Source organism: Rhinichthys klamathensis, unplaced genomic scaffold (assembly GCF_029890125.1).
Source record: "Rhinichthys klamathensis goyatoka isolate OS25496 unplaced genomic scaffold, OSU_Roscu_1.1 h1tg000247l_1, whole genome shotgun sequence".
In the NCBI taxonomy this organism is placed as follows: Eukaryota; Metazoa; Chordata; class Actinopteri; order Cypriniformes; family Leuciscidae; genus Rhinichthys; species Rhinichthys klamathensis.
This window is the reverse complement of record NW_026606769.1, coordinates 1,960,987-1,983,730: the sequence shown is the minus strand read 5'-3', so window position 1 is coordinate 1,983,730 and position 22,744 is coordinate 1,960,987. Positions and strand designations below refer to the sequence as shown.

The 22,744-nt window shown below is 37.3% G+C and overlaps 1 protein-coding gene across 1 annotated transcript in view; it reads left to right on the top strand.

The window, feature by feature from the left end:
• Positions 1-2,351: 2,351 nt before the first annotated feature.
• The window catches only part of spata17 (spermatogenesis associated 17), a 38,653-nt gene continuing 18,260 nt past the window's right edge, over positions 2,352-22,744 (top strand). Inside the window, exons 1-9 of the mRNA XM_056266389.1 lie at positions 2,352-2,462; positions 2,654-2,743; positions 4,738-4,819; positions 5,776-5,826; positions 7,765-7,868; positions 11,698-11,821; positions 14,439-14,624; positions 17,346-17,494; positions 20,977-21,112. Coding sequence (XP_056122364.1) covers positions 2,395-2,462; positions 2,654-2,743; positions 4,738-4,819; positions 5,776-5,826; positions 7,765-7,868; positions 11,698-11,821; positions 14,439-14,624; positions 17,346-17,494; positions 20,977-21,112 — 990 coding nt within the window. The 5' untranslated portion in view covers positions 2,352-2,394. The remainder of the gene's footprint in view (positions 2,463-2,653; positions 2,744-4,737; positions 4,820-5,775; positions 5,827-7,764; positions 7,869-11,697; positions 11,822-14,438; positions 14,625-17,345; positions 17,495-20,976; positions 21,113-22,744) is intronic.

The following is a 22,744-nucleotide window of genomic DNA, read 5'->3' as shown; positions in this document are numbered from 1 at the left end:
TTTTAGAGTGAAAATATTAACAGAAATATGGTACCTGAATGGGGTGTTTCACTATGTGGCTAAACTGACATTTTTTGGATAATATAGGAGTGTTACATTTCAAATATAGCATATTAATCAGCAGGCTTTTGTTTTTACAAGTTTTCATACATTTGTACCAGCGCGGAATCTTTCAGTCAACAGATATGAAAAATCCAACATTAAAACATAAATAAATAAATGTAGCACTATTTTGAGAAGCATCATTACAGACTATGAAAACCCCCCTTAACCTTGATGCCTTTGGCAGTGACCAAATTCAAAGTGATTCACATAATCAGTAAAGTGTGATCTAGAGAAGTGAAACCAATGTGAAGAATGCAGTGGTGCTCTGATGCAGGGCAAAACTGGGTCACCTGGCTGCATGTAAACATGTGGGCTCTCAACAGCTCTCTCCAGGTGACACCTCATCACTGTGCTGCTAGAATGATGGCTTACACCCGTCTGGCTTGTCAAAACACTGTTTCGCAGGCAATTACCATGGTGGCCAGCCCACCACCGGGTTCGGATGGATGGGCGACACAGCCAAAGGGTCACTCCTCTGCCCATATTTCTAACGCTCTGCTCTGGTGTGGCGGGACAGCAAATTGGCTGGCGTCTGTCAGCGGGGAACTCACAAGACGTCTTGTATCTTGCCTATATCACATCCAGACAGAATATCTGAAAACAGAGAGAAGTGTTTTGTGAACAGATGAGATGTCAGTTATCTCAAAGGATCTGTTCAAAATCATGTTACGTTCTCTCGCAGTAAAAATTTATCAAATGTGTGTATGTATTTACTATATGTACCAAGGATTTAAATAAACAAATATATAGCCTTCAATTTGCAAAGAAATAAAGACTTGGTTTGTACTAGTTAGTTCACAGAAACTAAATAAATACACATTAAAATACATTTTATGGTAAAGTCTGCAAAAGTAAAGTACTTCATGATATACTTATGACATTTTAAAAACATATTATATAAATGTGACTCCAGTCTGCATGTAGGGTTGCCACCTATGTCTGATAAAAAACCGGGACATATTACCCGCCCAAATGAGGGGGGGGGGGGGGGGGGGGGGGGGGGAGAGAGGGGTGTTTGAACACCAAAATTTAAATTTTAACTGTAGGCCCGCCTATACACCAAATGCTGCGCAAAAATATATCCTATATTCGCGTATTTTCAGATTTTTGTTCATGATTTTTTTTTTGCCCCTTTAATAAGCATTTAAAATATTCACAAATTATATGGATAAAATGGTTTTCTAAGGCCAAACACTATATTTCTAAGGCTATAGATGATTTATAGGCTATTATAAATGTTTCTGAAAAAGTAACGAGGCATTTTAATTGTTTATTAATAAACTAGTATTTTCTAAATCGGCTGCAACATATCTCCATCTCCGCTGTAAAGCAGATGCGCCTTTAGAGAAGAAATTCATATGGATTACATAATCAGACTGTATTTTCTTTTGATTCGAATTTGTTCGTTTAAAAGTGGACATTTCAAGCTTTAGCCTATGGGCTTGTTTATTTTGAGACGCGATCCAGTTCACGGAGACCATAAAAGAGCGCGACTGATTGTTTTATTTTATTTTACAAAAGCACAACGTTTTCTTGTTATTGTGAGTTTACACAAATAAAAGTAGTTGCGAATGATGTATTGTTGCGAATGATGTTTATTTTCTATGACCAGAAATGATAGAGTAGTAGGCCTATTTTAAGTTGTTTCCACTGTTGATAGAAAAACGGAAGTGCTCGCGCCCGCGCCTCGTGCAGCAAGCGCGCTCCACACTCAGATTACATGCGCTTCTTATGCGCTTCTTGAGGCAGACTCGACTCACACTAGCACACACACGCAAGGTCTCTCGCTCTCTGCCGTTGCGCGCGCTACACAGTTTGAACATACATATTCACGTAGCCTTTCGAAAACCGGGACATTCAGTGTCCCGGGAGAGTGCGTAAATTTCCCGGGACAGGTTATTAAAAAGAAGGACAATCCCGGTAAAACCGGGACAGGTGGCAAGCATGTAACGGGTGTCAGTCAACAGGAAATAACAAACAACAAACAAACATTAATTTGCCCTACGTATAAAGTTTGGTTATTTGAGTAAAAAATTTGAATTTTTTTTATTATTTTTTTTTGAGAATATATTGAGAAAAATTATGTTTACCAAATTAGAACAGAGCTGTTTACCACATGATAAAGCGCCTCCAGTTCACTCAAATCAGTTCCCGGAACTTCCCGCTCATTAGAATGGACGGCCGCGTGCACTTCAACTTCCTTCACTGCGCGTGACTGACGAGCACTCTCTCTCCCCGCGCGCACATGGACCTTTCCGTTGTCATGGACACCTTTAAACTTCCGGAAACATGGCGAGACTTGTGAAACTTTACAGTCAAGTTGATAACGTCAAAAAGCAATATTTTATCAGAAACAGGTAAATAAAGCAAATTATTCAGTTCTCTACGTTTGAAACCTGTCTTGTTGTGTTGTATCAGTCGATGTAGGCGGGAAAGAAGTTCCTTCTTCACAGCTGTTTTTTAGATAAGAATAACAAAGACACATACTCTGGAGATAAGATAACACACATTAATTCGGTGAACTCAATGAAAGCATCTCATGTTACAGGATTGCGGAGGAAAACAGACAGAAAGAGAATGAGGCTGCAGTCAGAATTCAGAGCTGGTTCCGGGGCTGCCAGGTGAGGGCATACCTCAGGTAAGACAGCTTTTGTGATCTCATTTCATCTGACAATTTGATCAGTTTTTCAGCGTGTACAAACAAAGAATTAACTCTTTTAAGTTCAGGTTTACTTATTTATTTGTTTGTTTGTTTAGAGGGAAAATAAGTGGCAGTCATGTTTTCATTCCCTTTATTTATTCATTCATTCATTCATTCATTCATTCTATTTTATGTAAATGTATTTATTTATTTTTATAAATATATAGGCTAACCTGAGGACAGTCAATTTAAATAGAGTGCAACAGTCTGGTCCGGAATTAAAAATCCTATTCATTTTCTCCTTACGGGAGATGATTTTTATTAAACAATACGTATTTAAAAAACAGAAGAATTAGTGTGAGCTATGAGGTTGTTAATCAATGGTAAATGCTTTTGTTGAGGAAGCGATCAGCCCTCATTATTTGAACTTCTTTTTTAAATAATCACATTTAACAGTGTTATTCTTGGTGAAAAACTACCAATGATTCTGCCAAAGGAAATCTCCACCAATCAGGGAATCGAAACAAACAAATTGCATCTCTTGCAACTCTTTAGCGTCCACTGATTCCCATGAAGCGCTGCAAATGATGAAATCAAGTCAACATCCCTATGCCATCAAGAATCATCATGAAATAAAACATTTTAACACTTTTTTTTTTATGTATTAAAGCAGTATTATAAGTTATTTATCCCTCCACAGCAATATTTGTTAAAAATCCATGTGCCCTCGTAATCTTTAATCAAAATAGCTTCCCCTCCCTCTTGCAACGACATCTCTTCTCTTCTCTGATGATGTGTTTACTGGAGCGAGGGCAGGACAACCTGTCACTCACTTGAGTTCACAGCAATAGCAAACCACAACCATCCAATCAATTCCTGATGGACAAAATCAAGTCCCACCCTACATTTTTTTTCCTTGTTTGAGAAGCTGTTTCACTCGGATATACGTCACAATAGGGAAGATAAGACTATTGCAACTTAAATTTTACATTTACATTTATGCAGTCGGCAATTTCATGCCGACTTTAAATATTTTTGTATGTATGCATTTTTTACAATAAATGTAAAATATACTGTTTCTTTTTACATAATCAACATATTTAAATAGATCGTTTTACATTTATCCACTGTTTTTATTTTATGTTATTTGCAGTAGTTTATGGGATTGTAGTTCTTTCCCGTATTAAAGCCATTAAGTCTTTTACCTTTGTCTTTATGTCTGATTTTAAATACTCTTTAGCTTCAGTTTGTAATATTATGATTCAACTTGTAGCTGTTTGTGTGGTTCATCATGAATAATAACTTTTTAGTGAAGAATTAAAAAATAAATCCCTTTGGGAAAAATGTTTCCGGACCAAGGCCACTAATAAAGTTGGTGGGCACTTTTGCTCTCTATAGGCGTGACACTTTTGGGATCCATATTGTATAGGGTAGACAGATGTTTCAATGAGGACAGGCGTATGATTCTATATTCTCAGCATATACCTGTAAGTGGTTGCTGAAGCCTAAATCTAATGCATTTGGTCTTTAAATGAAAGAATTAGCCAGTGCACAGGGCGCTACAGTGTGTAACCTCAACATATTTCTGTGCAGTGAGCAGACAAACTCCCAGACAGTAGGTTAATTTAGATTACTTTAGTTAATTGATCAATGTGTTAAGTGGCTAATTAAGCGCAATCTAGGCTTCTTGAGTGCAGCTCCAGGGTTGCCACCGTCCCTATACGCATTGATTTTTTTTTAGTTATAAATGGCCTTTGGAAATTGATGACCATGTTGAGTTCAGAGTTGCCATAGACATGCATTTAGAGGGTGGTTAATGATGAATGCAAATGTACAGATGCCCAAGAAAGACCTACCGTGGACAGGCAGAGAGAAAAAAAAGGGGACTTTTTGATTAAATCAGTTTGAAAAAAGGAATGAAGTTTTGATTGAATCAGTTTGAAAGTATAGAAGTATAATTACACCTTGTCGTTTGTTGTTTTATTTTTCAGTCACCTGCATAAAAACGCAACATTAATACAAAAAATATGGCGTGGTTTCACTGCTCGGGTGCTTTTCAAACAAAGGGTAAAGGTAAGTTGTGGAGACATGTAATATTGATTATGTTATGATAACCCTCATTAACATTTAGCAGTTAACAGGCATGCCATGACTTCTATACATATGGCGTAAGTTTGTAATTTGACAATTCGTATTGATTTCCAATGGAATGCTTTTATCTCGTCCATGTTTTTAAAAAGTGCTGACATATTAGTGCTCATTTTTCCCTTCTTCATTTTTAAATAAAACCTAAGGGCTTCGTGGTAATAGATTTTACATAAGACTTAATTGTTCAGGAAAATGTTGTTGTCTCCTTTTTTTTCTTTTTCTTTTTTTTGGCTGTATGTTCAATCATGACCAACAATTGTTTGCCTAATATTTTGTCTTTCTAAAATGTACAGTTACAGTATTGTTTTTTTTTTTTTACATAACTTCCTGGAAATCCAGGAATATGGAAGATTATGCATGATATGAGGAGTGAGACGATAAATCATGGCCTCTTATTAAATATTTTCTTTAAAAAAAGGAAGAAGGCTTATTTTGTGTCTGGTTTCTTGTCATTTGTAATCAAAAATATGTATGTCTTACCTCTACCATCATATAGAGCAGTTCATATCAAGTTTCTTTTTTATTGTGTCCCCATTGAGTGTATCATTTGTGTCTTGTGAATATTCCTCACCATGTTTAGTCGGTCCATCCTCAGCTGCATTCCATTGATTATCAAACTCAGCAAAGAGCATTTTACCTTCATACATCTCCATTAGTTACCAGCCTGACTTTCATAGATTTTCCTAGCCATGTCTGCATTATGTATTAAGAACAGGCACTTCCCTTCGATACAAAGTATGACTTGCCAGTCCACCCTCTTATCTGCTGCTGCTTCTCCATGACTTTTATGTATTATGTATAAAGAGGATTTTATTCCTCGCATGTTAGGAAAACATCAGAGGGCCCAGTCACAATGTAATGCTATCTCCCTCTCTTCACAGACAGCATATTTTATCATGAAGATGAATTTCTACAATAAGATGGCTGTCAAGGTAAATATTTCTCTTGCTGTTTAGTCAGTGAAAAGTCAGTGGGTCACACATTTGATTTGAATTAAAACCTGTAAACAGATTTTACTGGTGTTTGATAACTGCATTGAAATCTAAAGTGAAAGTGGTTCACAAAATCTAAATATGCTTAAATATATTAAAGGTTTTTGAGTGTTTTTAAAATTACTTTTTTATATATTTATTGACATGTGACATGTCTCTATAGCTATAATATATTACAATATATAAATATAATATACGGAGATATTTACTTGAATTGAATTTTGTACTTTTAATACTTTAATCCAGCAAAAATGCATTAAATTGTTCAAAAGTGACAGTAAAGACCTTTACGCCGAAAATTCCATTTTAAAATATATTGAAATAGAAAACAGTTATTTTAAATTGTAATAATATTACACAATATTTCTGTTTTTACTGTATATTTGATCAAATAAATGCAGCCTTGGTGAGCATTCTTAACTTAACCATACTGGCAAGTTAACTGTAGTCAAATCCAAATATGAAAGAATTTGCTATCATATATTCTCATTTTTTATAAGGCCTAAGTTGCAAAAAGGTAGCAATATCAATCTTGCATGTTCTGTTTCACAGCCTATAAATCAAACACGTTTATATATGAGTGATATATTGGCACTTTTATAGAGCTATTGGTATGTATAGAAGCTTTAGTTTTACAATTGTTTTTCCATGAGGAGAAACTTTTTAAGAATTTTATAAGTCTTACAAAATTTCATAGCTTATTGAAGGATGTTGCATTTCTGTGGAAGATTGCATATTTTTACTGTGATGATTGGACATCACAAGAAATTTGAACCAAGAAAGTGATTTAAACGCAAATATTTTGTGTCAAATCTAGGGCCCACCCTGCATTCTTCACTACCACTTTGGTTATGTGAGTCTAATTTGAAACATGAAGCTTGACCTCTTCTTAGGGGTCACAGAATATGAGACTAAAGGTCCTGTCACCACTTAGACACAAACAGAAGTTTTTCAACTGGACAGACAGCTTTTATAGCCCTTGTAAAAGATAGAGTGCTATGTCCGGGAAGCACCGGTAATGTAAAAATCTGCTTAAGGAAAAAAAGAAAGGGCGACTGTGAAAACAGTTACTGAAGGATCAGTTTCAAGCATAGACTGGGTGTGTTGGATGGAAAAATTAAAGTTTGGAAAGCTTCATGGGAATGTATGCATGATGTTTTCTAATGAATGTCACTTTATACAATTGTGGTCATAAGTTTACTCCTTGTAGAATCTGCAAGAAAACGAGGTCATTGCTCATCCTAACCCTTGCCCAATAAAGCTGAAAACAACAACCATTGAAGCTTCAGGTTTTTTTTAGTCATTTCCTTTATCCTATAAAGTGTTTATCACACTCTTTATCAAAAGCCTTTTAATAGAAATCAGTGTTTACAAGTGAGGCCGGATTTGTATTAGATCTAATTGAGCAATATGCATCATTGATTTTACTAGTCTAAGAGGTCACAAAGAACTCCCAATCCAAGCTTGCAATTACTTTATTTAAAATTATCTATTGACTACTGATCAATGGCAATTCTTGTTTTGTTTAGTTTTTACCTTATTATTTTTTTCTCTTTTACCTGCTATTGTTTAAGCACCTAATTAGCCTGAAGGACATCTGTCCTTTTTGTTTTTGGTCCTCAGTGGTGCTGTCATCACGGTGGCTCTAGCTAGCACTCTCATTCTTCATGAGTGACAATGACTGCAAGCTCGAAAGCGACAGGGAACTTCTTTAATTTGCTCTGACTTTGATTTGTCTTTTAACTTCTAAATACTTTTTGCAATTCCAAATAAAACTACATTTCCTACTTTTTATCAGCCATACAGTGGAATAGTAAAGGCAACAAAATAATAATCAGGCACATGTATTCATAATCAGAACTCACCCTTCTTTCGCAGATACAGCAGAGATGGCGGGGCTATTATGTGAGGAAGTATGTACACAATTATTATTCACGCAAGAGATATTTGGAGGGATTGACAAGGAAGAATGAGCACATCAGGTAAGAATAATTAAAATTACATTTTTATATACACTGCTCCAAATAAAGTACATAGCATTATGTTAAACTAGTGTTCACAGATGACCATTGTCTGATATTCTTGCAAAGACAAAGGAATGTCATGCCTTTAACGGCATGTTTGAGACATATACATTAGCAGCATGTCATGCATAAATCGCCTCTGGTTACTTGAAAATGAATAACTTTATGAAATTTAAAATTAGCCTCTGATTTGCGTGTGCCCCCACATTTATTTTAAAAAATCATGCTTCGGGGGCCGAAGGAAGATGCCATCTTTTACTTTTGATAAAAACAAAGTCACTTTTTTTAATGTGACCAATATATTTTGTGGGAAAATATCTTAAGGGTTTAGCTAAAATTAAATGTAAATCTGTTAAGTGCTCCTTGGATCACTGACTCCCAACACCCTGCCCCCTCCCTCCGTCTCCCTACTCCAGCCTCTCTTTAAGTGGGAATGTTCTCTTTTAATGGGGTTTCTCACCTTTGAATCCTGTTAACACATTGCATTTCTCTATAAAAACACTGGACCATCATGTACTACACTGTCTTAAATGTTGGAAACTTCCCCCCCCCCCCCCCCCCCCCCCCCCCGTTTCAGTGGTGGCCAAAATGTAGTGTGATTGTCATGATCAACCCTTTATGAGTTTAACAGTATGCAGTTAGTATGTCGTGGAAAAAAGATCCACCAGTAACTGGTTAACAAAAGTCTAAAATTCAGACTGTACATGTTTCACTTTTTGTATAATGAAAATGTTGACTTAATTTCATATGGGCAGATAAAAAATTATATTGGCTCATTTGATAATCTCAGAAATTCCCAAATATTATCAGATTAATCCACCTGTTTAGTATTAAACAAAGTCAAAGTTGCTTCTTGTTGTGTAAAAAAAAATAGGAATAGTCAGTCTTGTCTCAGTAAGTTTTGGATATTTGTCCAGCTGTGTTTTACTAACAACATCCCATTGTTTTATTGTCTGTCCTTTCTCTCTCTCTCATTCTCTTCCTCTCTCTCTATCCGTCGGTAGACTCTGTCTGTTAGTGCATTAATTAGTTGTTTATGGAATGCTTCTGAGGTCATGATGAATCAGTCATAGATGTGAAGTGAAAGATCACTGCGCTGATTCTGACAATCTGTTCCACGTTGGGCTCAGGATCACCCACTGACTGATTAGTCACCCCTCAAAGGTCTCAGTGCCAGGATTTTAATCCGTACAGCTCCGGCGCTTGAATAAATTATTCAAAATTTTCCTAATGGTTCCCATTTAGTACAAGCAGACCAGCCCGGCATGCCAATGATAGGAGGCCAGCGACTGCCCATGTCAGGGCGGCCCCTCTCTCTCATTCTCTCTCCCTGCCAGCAGTGAAAGATCCCCTCCTCCCAATGCAAAACGATCTGTGTCGTTTCATTAGCTCTAGCCTGACGACAAGGCTCGCTATGTTCCAGTGTCCATCTTCATTCAGTTGTCCTTCTCTGCATACCTTAATGAAGTCAAGACCTGAGTTCACCGCGGCAATTCCACAGCAAGAGTTTGTGCAATGTAACAATTTATCACTTGTCAAGAAGACACTTAAAGTTCCAGCACTTAATAAGGGCTTCCTCTGGGCTTGAGTAATTAGAACTGAGCGGCTTGCATATTTACTAAATGTGGAGTGTCATTGCCACCATGGCCTATTGCCTGCATGAATTATTTCTCTATCTGTAATAAACAGCTGGGTAATTATTACTGCCATAATCAGATAAATTTCTCTCTGTAATGTTTGAGCATGGCAAATCTTTAACTCTTTGGAAGCACAGGGGGAATTTATGGACTCCCATTGCTCAGGCTACTTTTTCCGCTCTCGTGTCCCTTTCAAGGACATCTGGGAAACTCACTCCTTAACTGCAGGCCTTATTTTTTTTTTTTTCTTTATAAACATTTCATAGTATTTAGGGCAGGTCTTTTATCAAAGCAAGACTCCAAAATACACAGGCCATGCTATGCATATGCTTAATCACACAAATTACTGAATTCATTACAGAGAAGGATACCAAATCCCATTTTATGGGCAAATTGATCTTGTTGTTTTCCACCTTAAAAGCATTTAAATTCTCCTAATTAATTCATATTTTGTTGTTTTTTGTGTGTGTGTGTTTTCATTTTTTTTTTTTTTTTTTACTCATAGTAGGTGGCTTTTGCTGGTCTTTGCATATTTTGTAATTAAACTACAGTAAGTGGAAATTTGAGAATTTATAGATAATACTGAAATTCCATTATGACAAATGTCAAAAAGCACTCTGGTATTTATACTTCATATGCGGCTTCATATTCATATACTCAAAATAACAAGTAAAAAAAAAAAAGGTTAAAGGTGGGGTAAGCGATATTTGAAAAACGCTGTTTGGAAGTCAGTCGGACCGACACACGAACAAACAACAACAAACGTGTCTAGCCCATCAGCATTAGGGGGCGTATGAGGGTGGAGGAGCGAGAATGAGCAAGAGGGAGATTTGAAGAAAGACTGCAGAAATAGAGATGAGACACAATACAAAAGAGAAAAGCTCAGAAGAAATCACTGGAAAATTAAGGATTATGACCGCATTAATATTAGAAAAGCTTTATAGCGCTGGAGAGAGCTATTTTGTTGCGCTTCTGCTATGATAAACAGACATCCACTCTTGGATTGCGTGCGTAACGGAGGCCAGCTAGTGAGAGTCGTGCTGACTAAACTGCGGTGTTTAGCGGCATTGTTAGTGCACTCGCCTCGCATGTTCGCGATCGGGGTTCGAGGCTGACTCCGAGCAGGGCGGTTAGGATTGGAGGGTGAGTTTTGAAGGTGGAGCAATGAAGAGAGGAGTATGTTTGGGTTGATTTCAAATATCAACAATGTCCAACAGCGTTTTTTGAAGGTAACTAAACGATAGACTGAAGTCTGCTGTAAACGGCCTGTATTTTTGACTGCATACTACAGGCCTAGCTGTTGCTAGGTAAGGGTGATTAGCACCTGGTGGATTGGTGGATTCTACAGTAAGTGGATACAATTCAGTGGGCCCAGGGTGCTTATAGTGATTGTGTTGTGTAAGGACACACAAAGGTCATCTGTGTTAGCTGCTCCCATGTCTCCCTACTGGCCCATCAACACTAATGAGGTTTATGTGTTACCCCAGCCTTCTCTTAGACACAGATCGAGATCCCCTTCCACGGTTACAAATCTATTTGGCTTTTGTCCACTGCAGTGCAATTAATAATAAGCGAGAGATATAGGTTGGCAAAGGTCACACAGACAGCGTGATGCCAAGCGGAAGAGACCGAGGCTGGTCAGAAAGCGTTTGAACATTGTGACCTCAGATCACAATAGAAAACAAACTCACAGCCCAAACTACTCTGCGTATTTGATTTATTTGGTGATTTATTTTTTCGGAGAGGAAATGGGAGAGAAAAATGCATCAGGAAAAGTGAGGTAATCAGTATACCGAGCAAAATAGTTAACATGAAGTATTTTGTGCATGTTCATTATTATATTTTTTAAATTAATTTGTTCATTAATTTATTTGCTACATGGGCTTTCGGGGCTTGCAATATTCCAAACCGTATGCATAGTGCATACCATGCCTAACAAGACCCTTTGGTCATGATTGCTAATGTATTATCCTACATACAACAGAAATACTGTTTTGCAAAGTTTCACAGGAATGTCAGTAGAGCTGTTCTCTTGAACAATCCACAAGTGTGTTGAACATTGTCTGATGTCTTGGGACTAAGACAAAAGTTTACAGAAAAACTGTGAGTTGGAAAAAATGTGGGTTTATCTGTACTGTTCTGCTTCTCAGGAGAGACCTAGAGGAATTTGCAGAGCTCCAGAGAAAAGAGAGAGAACGGATCACTCTGGAAAAAGAGGAGCAAGGGAAAACCATCCAGGCTCAAAGACTCCACTTCCTCCTGAGCACTAAACAGGTCAGTGCCGAATCAATGAGATGGACATGCTCGTATATCCTGCTTACATACTGTATATTTGCATTTATTTGAGGTCACAGAATCAAAAGGAACTGTGCCAGTGTGGAGTATGAAGACCAGGCTCCTAACTGCTGCAATCATTTGCTGATATATATATTCTTTTCAGAAATGCCTCTGGCTATAATGTGTCTTGATAATTATGATGAAGTGCTCTGGCCGTTGTTGATTCAGCAGCAGTGTGGGGTGTGCAGATATTTCATTTTGCCGCCTCTCCTTCATGCTTTTATGGGCATCACAGCCTCCTGTGGCCACTCCGCTCATGCCATGTTCATGCTCTGGTCACTGGACGCTTAGTGCCAGCCACACCACGAACAGGGCAAGAGGACATTACTGCCAGCTGCCTGCAGTCTGAGGCAGGAAATCAAGAAATAATACACATCAGCTAATGGCTAATGGACAACAGATGCGAGGGACCACATGCTAGTTAGAATATGCTTTAAAAGGAGATAAGGATAAAATATGGGTCTGTGGGCTCTGGGCTGGGGTTTTACTGGTTACCGTGTACTTTTTTTCCTGTGCCCCATTGATTGAAAATATTTAGAATAGTCAGATTTACAAATCCTTTTGTCAATACAGTAGTACTTTTAATCAAATTAATTAGCAAATTTAGAGCCAGGGAAAAGCCATGGACCCCTAGAAATGTTTCTAGAATGAAAAAAAATAAATAAATGTTTTGTTATTATTTGAAATGAACTGATGATTGGATAATGATTTTTTAAATTAAATGTAAAATGTTAAAATAATGTTTTAAAGTCCCCCTGTAGTCAATCATTTTATCCTTTAAAAATCACCTTTGATCACAAAAATGACACATTTAAAAGTTTTTTCCTAAAAAAAAAAAATTCTTCATGCTTTAAAATAGCTTAAATATAACTACACCCTTGCCTTATTTAGTATATGCAGTTCTATGAACATGCAAATTAGTCCCGTCTCCGCTCACTCGCACCAGCTCTGAGATCAACTCGTTGAGGATCACACGTTGATTGGTTACAAGGTAGTTTGTGACGTCAGAAACACCAGCGATTTCAAACCGCGTTTTTGAGACGGTCTTTGGTTCATTGCAGTTTTAAGGAGAAAATACTCAGCAATGGTGTTGACTGATGAATTTGCACATAGACATTTAAACAACATTAAAAGGTTGATTTTCACCACAGGAGGACTTTAAATTATGATTAGTTATGAACTGTTACTGAGAACAAATATTATTATATTACAGTTTAAAAGTTTGGGTCGGTAAGTTTTTTTTTTAAATGGTTTTGAAAGAAGTCTCTTATGCTCATTAGGGCTGCATTTATTTGATCAAAATAAAAATATTACATTTATTTTACATAATAATTTTTTTCAGGATTCTTTAATGAATAGAAAATTCAAAAGAACAGCATTTATTTGAACTGTCTCTTTTGATCAAATTAATGCATCCTTGCTGAATAAAAGTAGTCATCATTTTATTTTTTATTTTTTTACCCAAACTTTTGATCAATAGTTTAAATGATATTGTATTATAGGGGGCCTCTGCACATGTAAATGTAAAAAATACAGCGCATATCACCAAATACATACATCACATTATTCATCCTAATAAGGACAGTCATTTAAACCACAAACCTCAATCTCAGACTTGTCAGTTGCAGGAATGGTTTAACTCTCTTCTTAGTTTTCTTACTTTCTCTCAGTTTATCTCAAGTCTAACTCTGCTCTCCCCCTCCCTGATTTTCTCATTCTCACTCTGTGTCTCTACGCTGGGCAACTTATGTTCCCACAGTCTGACCTTGTCTCCGTGAAATGGATGGGTCTCCCATGGTTCATCGTTAACCAGAGAAAATTCCGCTGGACAAAAGTGGCTGCGCTGACATAGATGTAGTTCCTCGGTACGAGGGTCAACATCATTGCTCTTTTCCTGTAAGTCCGAGGCAAGTTGGGATTTTGTGGTGTACCCCCCACCATGTGACACCCAAAGCTACACTATCCAAACCGGCGCAGGAGCCTTACTGAGGCATATTACCTGTGAAAGCTATTAGCATATAGTAACAAAGCTTTCAAAAAATTCCGCTGCTAATTAAGCACATATGAGGAAGCGTCTGATTAGAGACTAATTATTCTAGCTATTATTCCTCAGGCCAAACCAAGAACCACTGAAGTGCTACAGTAAGATCAGACAGCTCATAGTTAGCTAGCAGACATTTACGCTAGCAGACATGACACATGCCAGAGTGATGGATGTGTGTCCATTCAGGGGAGGTGACAAGTATAATTGTTTTGCTGTGGTCGACCGAATAAAGTGGGTTCCTTTTCCTGAAAGCTAAATGTGTTTTGCTGTGGGTTTTGCATGGATACTTATGATGAGAGGTACAATGGAAGCTGTTAGCAGTCCATTGCTAGCAAATGAGTTATTAAAGGGGGCATGAGGATGTGTTTGGGGGTTTGCTCTGCAAAGTTTAAGGGCAATCATGTAGACGAACAGATTTTCTCTTCATTATGCTAACAGAAGCATAACATTGTTTTGTTCACCTTGCTTATCCAAACAACACCCTTTTTTGTGTTTGTGTGCTCATCTTAGTGTCCAGGTGTTTTCAATTCACCGTTCAGAGAAGAGCCTGATGAGATGGAGCTGAGACTGAGAAAAGTAAAACCGCTTCTGGCACGATCGGCTCCCAAAGAGAGGAAGACCCCTAATATAATTCCTGATCTGTCCAATCTGATGCCAAACAGAGAGCGTCTACCACCCATTCACAAAAAGCCACAGGTGAGATTTATGCCCAAGATTTCTTTATAGGAAATAGTTCACGCTAAAATGAAAAATCTTTTTCTCAACCTCATGTCATTCTAAAAATGTATGACTTTCTTTCTTCACTGGAACAGAAAGGGATTTTCAAGCTTCAGAAGGGGTGCAAAATCATTCAAAAGCAGTCCATATGACTTGTGTGCTTTATTCCAAAACCTCTACCCCCAGCTTCACAGACAAGGCTTAAGCTAGTCCCAGACTAAAACCACATTGAACTGTTTTCAATGTGTTTTCAAATTTTTTGAACTGTTTTAACTGAAAGCAACTGGCACTGACATGTCTTAAAATATGTCAGTGCCATTTTTTGTCTTAAGAGCCACACCAGTAATATTTTTTATAAAAGTTACTTAAATATCCTAATTGAACTAAGGCCTAATCCTGACTTAACCTAAGCCTTGTCTGTGAAACCAGGCCCTAAAGACATAAAATAAGTGAGGAAAGGACTAAATTTTTTGCTATTCACTGAAAATCTTGACTTCTGTCCAAGCTGTCCTTGCTGTTTTCATTAATAGTAATGTGTCATTTGTGAACAAATGGTTCTTATGAGTCAGATCTCTTTAATGAATCAGTAGATCAAGTTTATATTTGATTTGGAGTAAATAATAACAGAATTGTTATTTTTGGTGAACTAATGCCATATTGTGCTTAAATTCAGGGAGAGATAAATGATTTTTGTAAATGATAAATTATGTAGTCTGTTTAATGTAATGTTGTTAATGGAACTTTTATTTGTCTTTAAGCAAACTCACACTAAAACTTTCATTTATATTCATATATTCATCACCACCCGTTACTAGGATATTATATCAACTTAAAGTATTTGTTGATGTCCCTCCTGACTATTCCAATGAAATGGCCTCAAAAAGATGACAGAGTGTGGTGACAATTAACAAAAGAGATCCTGAGATAACTATGATTAAAGCCAGGATTTATTTCCACTGTGTGATCATTTAGAAAAACTTGCTGTAAAAATGGAATAATATTATTAAACGTGCCTCCCTACTCGCCTGGATACCGCCAAAGCATTTAGACAGCCAGATAACCGGTGATAAGCACACCTGTCAACCCAAGCCCCTTTATTCCATGGATCCCATTAAGGGACTCTCAGCAAGGGAATACCGCAACATGTAAAGGTGCCCCGATAAAGAATATCTTTAAGTACTTCCAAATCTACCATGTCATCTTGTCCAGCTGTGAGGGAGATTTGATGATACGTATTTGCCATTTGTGTTATTTACGGTCCATGACTTTTATGGTAACTGGTTCTTATTATTGGTTTCTATTAATGTAAAACATAAGTGAGCAGAAATGAAGCGTGAGTCATTTCTTTTTATTAGAGCCCGAGTTCTTCTCCCTGGGCTGGCTTTTCACTCCAGCTGGGCCCAGTTAGTCTGAATTCATTAAAAAAAACTGCCACATCTTTCACACAATGTGCAATAGATGAAGATGCATTATTTATCTACATTTTGCCCTTACAAAGACCCCAGAATAAGCACCCACCCTCAAACCTCTCCTCCCCTCCCCTCCCCTCATGCCATCTCTCTCTCTCTCTCTCTCTCTCTCTCTCTCTCCCAATTATTTGTGGACTGAGGTGGAGCCCCCTCCCTAGGCATCTCTCCCTGTGTGATAAGCATCTGCGAGTGATAGATTGATTATGTGTATTGTTAGGGGAAGTAAGGGGATTGGTCAGTGCCAGGTGCTGATCTGGTCTTGATAGTATCAAGGGCATGGAATGTTGCGCCAGCATGAATTAAAAGCAGCAATGTCTGAAGGTCACATTTAAACTAACAGCAACCAAAACAATAAGTTATGCATGTGGAGCCACAAGTGTTTTTGCGGCAGTTCAAAAAGTATATACAGTAGCATAACTTTCTATTTGGGACACTAAACACATCTGAAAAATTGTGTATCAACGTGTCAGTTTTTTGTGTTCAAAATAAATTATGTTTGTGGTACAATACCATACCTGTCCAAAATGAGTGCCATACCATGGTAATTCTATTCATTTTGGACAGGTAACATGATATTGTTTGCTCACCATAATCATATGCCATGGTTTTTACTTTATACTACAAGGTATAGTGGTACTTTTTATTAGCATTGTTGAATGTATCCATAATAGTGGTTAAAGTGGTTTGGTGACACCCTTGACAGCTCCAAAACTTCAGATTTCATAATGTGACTTTAAGCTATTGAGAACATATAGACCATAGACATATCAGTTAAAATATATTCTGATTATTGTGGTACGATATCATATGAATTATTTATACATACATTTGTATTTCATGTTGATTTAATTTTATGAATAAAAGCCATAATTGTCCAGATTGAGAATTTATTGCTGTTCAGTTGAATAATTTTTTACTGATTCAATTAAATTGTTAGAGATAAATGAACAATAAAATGCCCTCATAAGAGTAAAAATATCACTGAAAATAAACTACTGTGGTATCATTTATTTTCTTAATAAAAAGACAAAATCTCTACCACCTTGGCCTCTTCAGGGCCTTCGCTGTATGGTCAACGTAATATTATCAGCTCTGGTCAGGTGTGTTAATGTCTTAGATGAAAAGACTGGGGCTTTCGAGGGTCCATCTGGCCATCCACAGGGGCCTCATCAATAATGAGGCGGGCGGTTTTGGGCAATAAAACATTTACCTTATCCCCCGTACCTGTCAGGGGCCCTTTCGCCCAGCTCTGGAAGTGCAGCAGCAGCGGCAGCGGCCCTTGGAGCCAAGCCTGCGCGTGGCCACATCCATCACTGCCCTGGAGGAGGCCAGAGAGGAGCTCAAACGCCAGGAGTGGAGGACTCGCGTCATCGACCAGACGTAAGTTACACACACACAAGTGCTAGCATGTACACATCCCTAGAAGCTGCACTAGAGATTGTGTGAAATGCTTGTATGTATTGATTTGTAGCAATGGAACATATTCTGTAGCAGTACTTATAATGAAGTGTAAATTAACTGTACAAGGTCTCAGTAAGATCCAAAATGTATTTTGACAATTGTAAGTGTGGCTTGAAGGGAAAAATGAAAATTCTGTCATCATTTACTCACCCTCATGGCATCTGTGGAACACAAAAAACAAAGAATTTTTCATTTTTTGGTGAGCTATACCTTTAAGTAACACATAAAAACATATGAATAGCATTGCATGCTTAAGTGTCCAAATAGTTTCTGGAGCCACTGTATATCTTTTCTTTGTACAGTAAGTTTGCACTGCATTATCAAGTAGGGTTAAGGTTAATTTAGATTTTTGGGTGAACTTGAGTGTCCAAATACTTTTGAGGCCACTGTAGATGTTAATATGAACATAAAATTATGTTTCCAAGTGTAATAGTGTAAACTGTTGAGTGCTCAGATTCTATATGTGACATTGTGTAGATGCACATTAATCACACTAAAGAAGCCCCGCACTTTATTCTCTCAAAGTTTGAAGCAGATGGTAAAATCTCAAGTGGGGTTAGTTGCTAAATAAGTTAACAAACAACAGCAACTAATAATAGCCCTATACTGTTTCATCCCTGCTGGTACATAATTAGCATTATTAGTCTTCTCTGTTATATAATTATTGAAGCAGATTACCATAATAAATACTGTATTATTATTTTTTTTCGTTACTTCAGTGCCATCTCTGTTTTAAAACCCTTCCGTTTTATTTTAATTACAAGCTCAATGTGCAATGTTTTTTAATCATGTTTAATTTTTTTTCTTCTTGCTCCGACTTTAAACAGTAAATTAGCTAACCCCATTAACACAGAATACCCCAAACAGGCTGTAATAGGAGAGGTGGTTACTGTGTAAATCGTATTATACATGTGGTGTCTGCAGGGCATGGCGAAGCATGATTAGAGTCTTTTTGATCCAGGATCCTACTCTCGTTTCACTAATTTCCTCTGAAATGTTTCAAAGAGCCACCAAAATGTTGCTGCTCCTTTTTTTTTCCACCGCCAGCTTAATTTCAGTCCTAGTGATGTCTCCTCAGCCTCCGATACAGATAATGCTGGGATGGATTACCATGATTTAGAGAAAAAAACAGCTCCATAGTGGACTAAATTAGTTTGACAGAGCATTTAAGTACTTGGACTATGAAGCGTTTATTGATATTTTAAAAAATATTTAAAATAGGATCATTGAGAACTACACTAAAATACTTCATGTGGTAAATAAACTTAATCTAAATACTACATTAGGTTGCACAAACAAAAATGAACTTTTTTTAAAAATAAATTTGAATTACTTTTTTAAATAAAGTTTAATAGTTTCTTGGAATGATTTCTAAAAGCTATCGTTCTTTCATTCTTTCATTCATTCATTTAATCTTTTATTTGATTATGTTTAAAAGTGTTACCCTGCAGTTTGGTTTACAAATGTGCAAGAGAAAGACTGAATACATACATCTATACATATTTCTCTCTCCCCTGCTTCTTCTCTGTTCTTTCATTTTAATTCCTCTTGCACTCCTCCTTTTCCCGTTTCGGTGGCCTCCTAGGGTGTTGTCACTGGGCATTGGTCTGCACTGCCAAAAGATCCCCTGCGAGAAGTCAAACTTTCCTTAATGGCTTTCAATGAATAAAAACTACCCTATTAAAATGCAATTCAGTGGCAATGAAAGCAGTAAGTGAAACAGCCGGCAAGCAGCAGAAGCGTTGTGTATTCTGGGACATTGGGGCCACATTAATTTTTGCTCTGTGATGTCCGTCCCATGTGCACATTAGCATGGGTTGCACTGTAATCTGTCTTGTAGGGAGGCTAGTGTCTCTAGTGGATAAGGATGTCTGTGGGAGATTGGGCCATTATTTAAAGGGCCAGCGTGGTGTTTGATGTCACCCCCTTTTTTACCTTGCACCATCAAAGCTTTACCAAGCATTATTGCTTATGTGGTACTTACATGACAGGAGAATTCCTCTAATAAATAATGATCTTGTTCAGGATGGTTCTTTGAGGAGATAACTAAAGAGAATGTCAAACAAACTCAAACTGCCAGAAAGTTTCACTATAGTTCATTTATATTTTTTCCTAAACAGGTGTTTCAGAAAGCATTCATTCAAAAATATGAGACAGTCTTGTGTGTGTTTAGATAATCCCATTTGTTTAGTTTTTTTTTACTCTGAATATGTGACAGTTTTGCAATGGATTGCAAACTTTAAACTTTTCCAGGGGGAGCGATTATGGTTACATTTTCCATATTTGTCTGTTTTGATTTCATTAAAGAGGACAGGGCTTCACCTGCACTTCTGGTTTCATCATCATACAATGGAACGAACACCAAGCATTGGGAATAAAAAAACCTTTCTTTGCAGATTGTGTTCACAGAAAGTGCCAAGGTTGTTGGTTGTTTGTTTGTTTTGTGACAAGCCAAGCCAATGCCCAGCGGACGTTTACCCAGCCTCGCGCAGACACCTCTTGTACCGCACTGGATAAATCTTCCTCCAGGCAAAGTGTCTTGGGTACAATTTACAAAATCAACCTCGCTGTAATTAACATCTGGCATTTTTCCTAAGTAACCGCTCTTTGCACTGAACGTGTGCCCAGCAAACTCGCAGCATGTGCAGAAACAACCACAAGACATCACAACGATTAAGAAGCGATTTGGGTTTGGAAATGATCTGGACTAGAATGAAAAGTGCCTGCGAGGGAGGGTTGAGGCAATGTGATGATGTATAAGTAACATGTGCTGTGCTGTGAAAATAGCAGAGTGTTAGCTCTTAGCAGTCGCGTTAGCCAAGACCAGAGGCCAGTAATGGGGCCGACACTGAGGTTATGCTCTTTTCCATACAACAAGCTGGTGTTGAAAAATATGTTGCCATTTTTTTCCTATTTATATACACTACTGTCAAAATGTTGGGGTCAGTGCGATTATTTGATGTGATTTTTTAAAATAAATTAATACTTTTATCCAACAAGGACACACTAAATTGATCATAAGTGACAGTAACGAAATTTCTATTTCAAATTAATGGTTTATCAAAGAATCCTGAAAAATTGTAGCATGGTTTCCATAAAAGTATCGAGCCTCACAACGGTTTTAAACATTGATTATAATAAGAAATGTTTTGTGAGCACCAAATCAGCAAAATAATGATTTCTGCAGGAGCATGTGAAACTGAAGACTAGAGTAATGATGCTGAAAATTCAGCGTTGCCATTAGAGGATTAAATTAGATTTAAAAATCTAGTACAATAGAAAACTTACATAATATTTTATGCAAAACTTTTTTATGTATTTTGATCAAATAAATAACACTCATAGTATATTAGCTAATTAAGTATTTTAATTCCTATGTCTTTGTGTTTTTTGCCACACAGTTTTCTTCCATCTTTAAATACAAGCCAAAATAAGCGGTACGAGGGCCTGATGCACACCTCCACCCCCTTTGAGCAGGTGCCATATGGGACCAAGCACTTCCGAGAGGAGCACGAGGAGTACCTCCAGGGGAAAAAGGTACACGTTTCGCTAGCATGCACATGTAGAACTGCCAAAACGCATTGTGTGCTGGCATTTCTCTGAAGAGGGGTATGGGATCTGTGATGGTGATGGGGGGGGGGGGGGTGAACCCATGCACCCCCGCACCCCCACCCCCCCACCAAAACAACCTCCATGTTGAGCGTCGCAAATTTGTCAAATTTGACAGCAATTTAATAAATACCCACAAGTAAATGAGGAGAAAAGGCTTTCCCCCCCCCTCAAAGTCCTCACATTAGGTAATTGACTGTGTCTCTGCTGAAGGCCGTTCATGGATGAGAGTTCTTTATTGGCTCTTACCAGCAGGCACTACCCTCTGCATCCAGCGCAATTGCCCAGAAATACCTCCTCCGGAATGAAATAAATAAGAGCCCCTACTGCTGACACCGCTCATGTATGCTTGGTTGATACTAGATGTGGCGCCTCGGTTCCGCTCTGTGTTTTAATCGTTATCTCTATGGCATAAAATTTGGGACTTTTTTTTTTAACAGGGTACAGAATTCATCAGGTCATTCCCAGAATACATCAGACACTGGTCTAGTTGAACTATATCCAACCCATTCCGTAATACGTCACAGGTTAAAAGACGTGGTACATGCTTCTCTCTGATACTTTTGGAAAGTGGCCCAGTATGTCTTGATTTATACCATGATGGTCTTAGGCTGGTGACAGTAATGAAGACTCAGCATAACGAGCGTGCCTATGATCAGCATAATTGATGTGGCAAAGGACACCATTTTAAGGATTATCACTGATCCATAGCTGAACAGGAGGCAAACCCTCAGCCTCAGGGGTGATTCCCCACCAAGAAGAGCTTTACCACACTAACACATAGACCACACTGTTCAAAAGTTTGGGGTCAGTAAGATGTTTTTTTTATTTTTTTTTATTAACACTTTTATTCAGCAAGGACACATTCAATTGATCAAAAGTGACAGTAAAGACATTTATAATGTTACAAAAGATTTGTATTTTAAGTTAATGCTGTTCTTTGGAACTTTTTTCTATTCATCAAGATCCTGAAAAAAGGTCATATTAAGGAAAATATTAAATCACTGTTTTCAACATTGATAATATATTCTAAGATAACAAATTCTTGAGCACCAAATCAGAAGCATTAGAATGATTTCTGAAGGATCATGTGACACTGAAGACTGGAGTAATGATGCTGAAATATCAGCTTTGCTATCACAGAAACACACTTTTTTTTTTTTTTTTATAAAATAAGAAAACAGTTATTTTAAATTGTAATATGTCACACTAGTACTGTTTTTATTGTACCGGTATTCCTCATCAAATAAATACAGGCTTAGTGAGTATAGGATACTTCATTCAAAGGCATTAAAAAGCCCCTTTTGAATGGCAAATGCACTAAATATACAGTATATGACTTTATTTCTTGATATTGTGAAATAGAAAGACACATGGTAAAATAAAAAATCTTATATTATAAGATATCTTCATATTTGGAGACACAATTTATTGTGATTCTTTTATAGAGTATGTTGTGAGATATAAACTCACAATTACAAGAATTAAAGTTCCAATTACCTTTTTCTTTTTTCACTTGAGCATGAACAGGCTTGCAGAAGTAACCAACTACAATTTTGT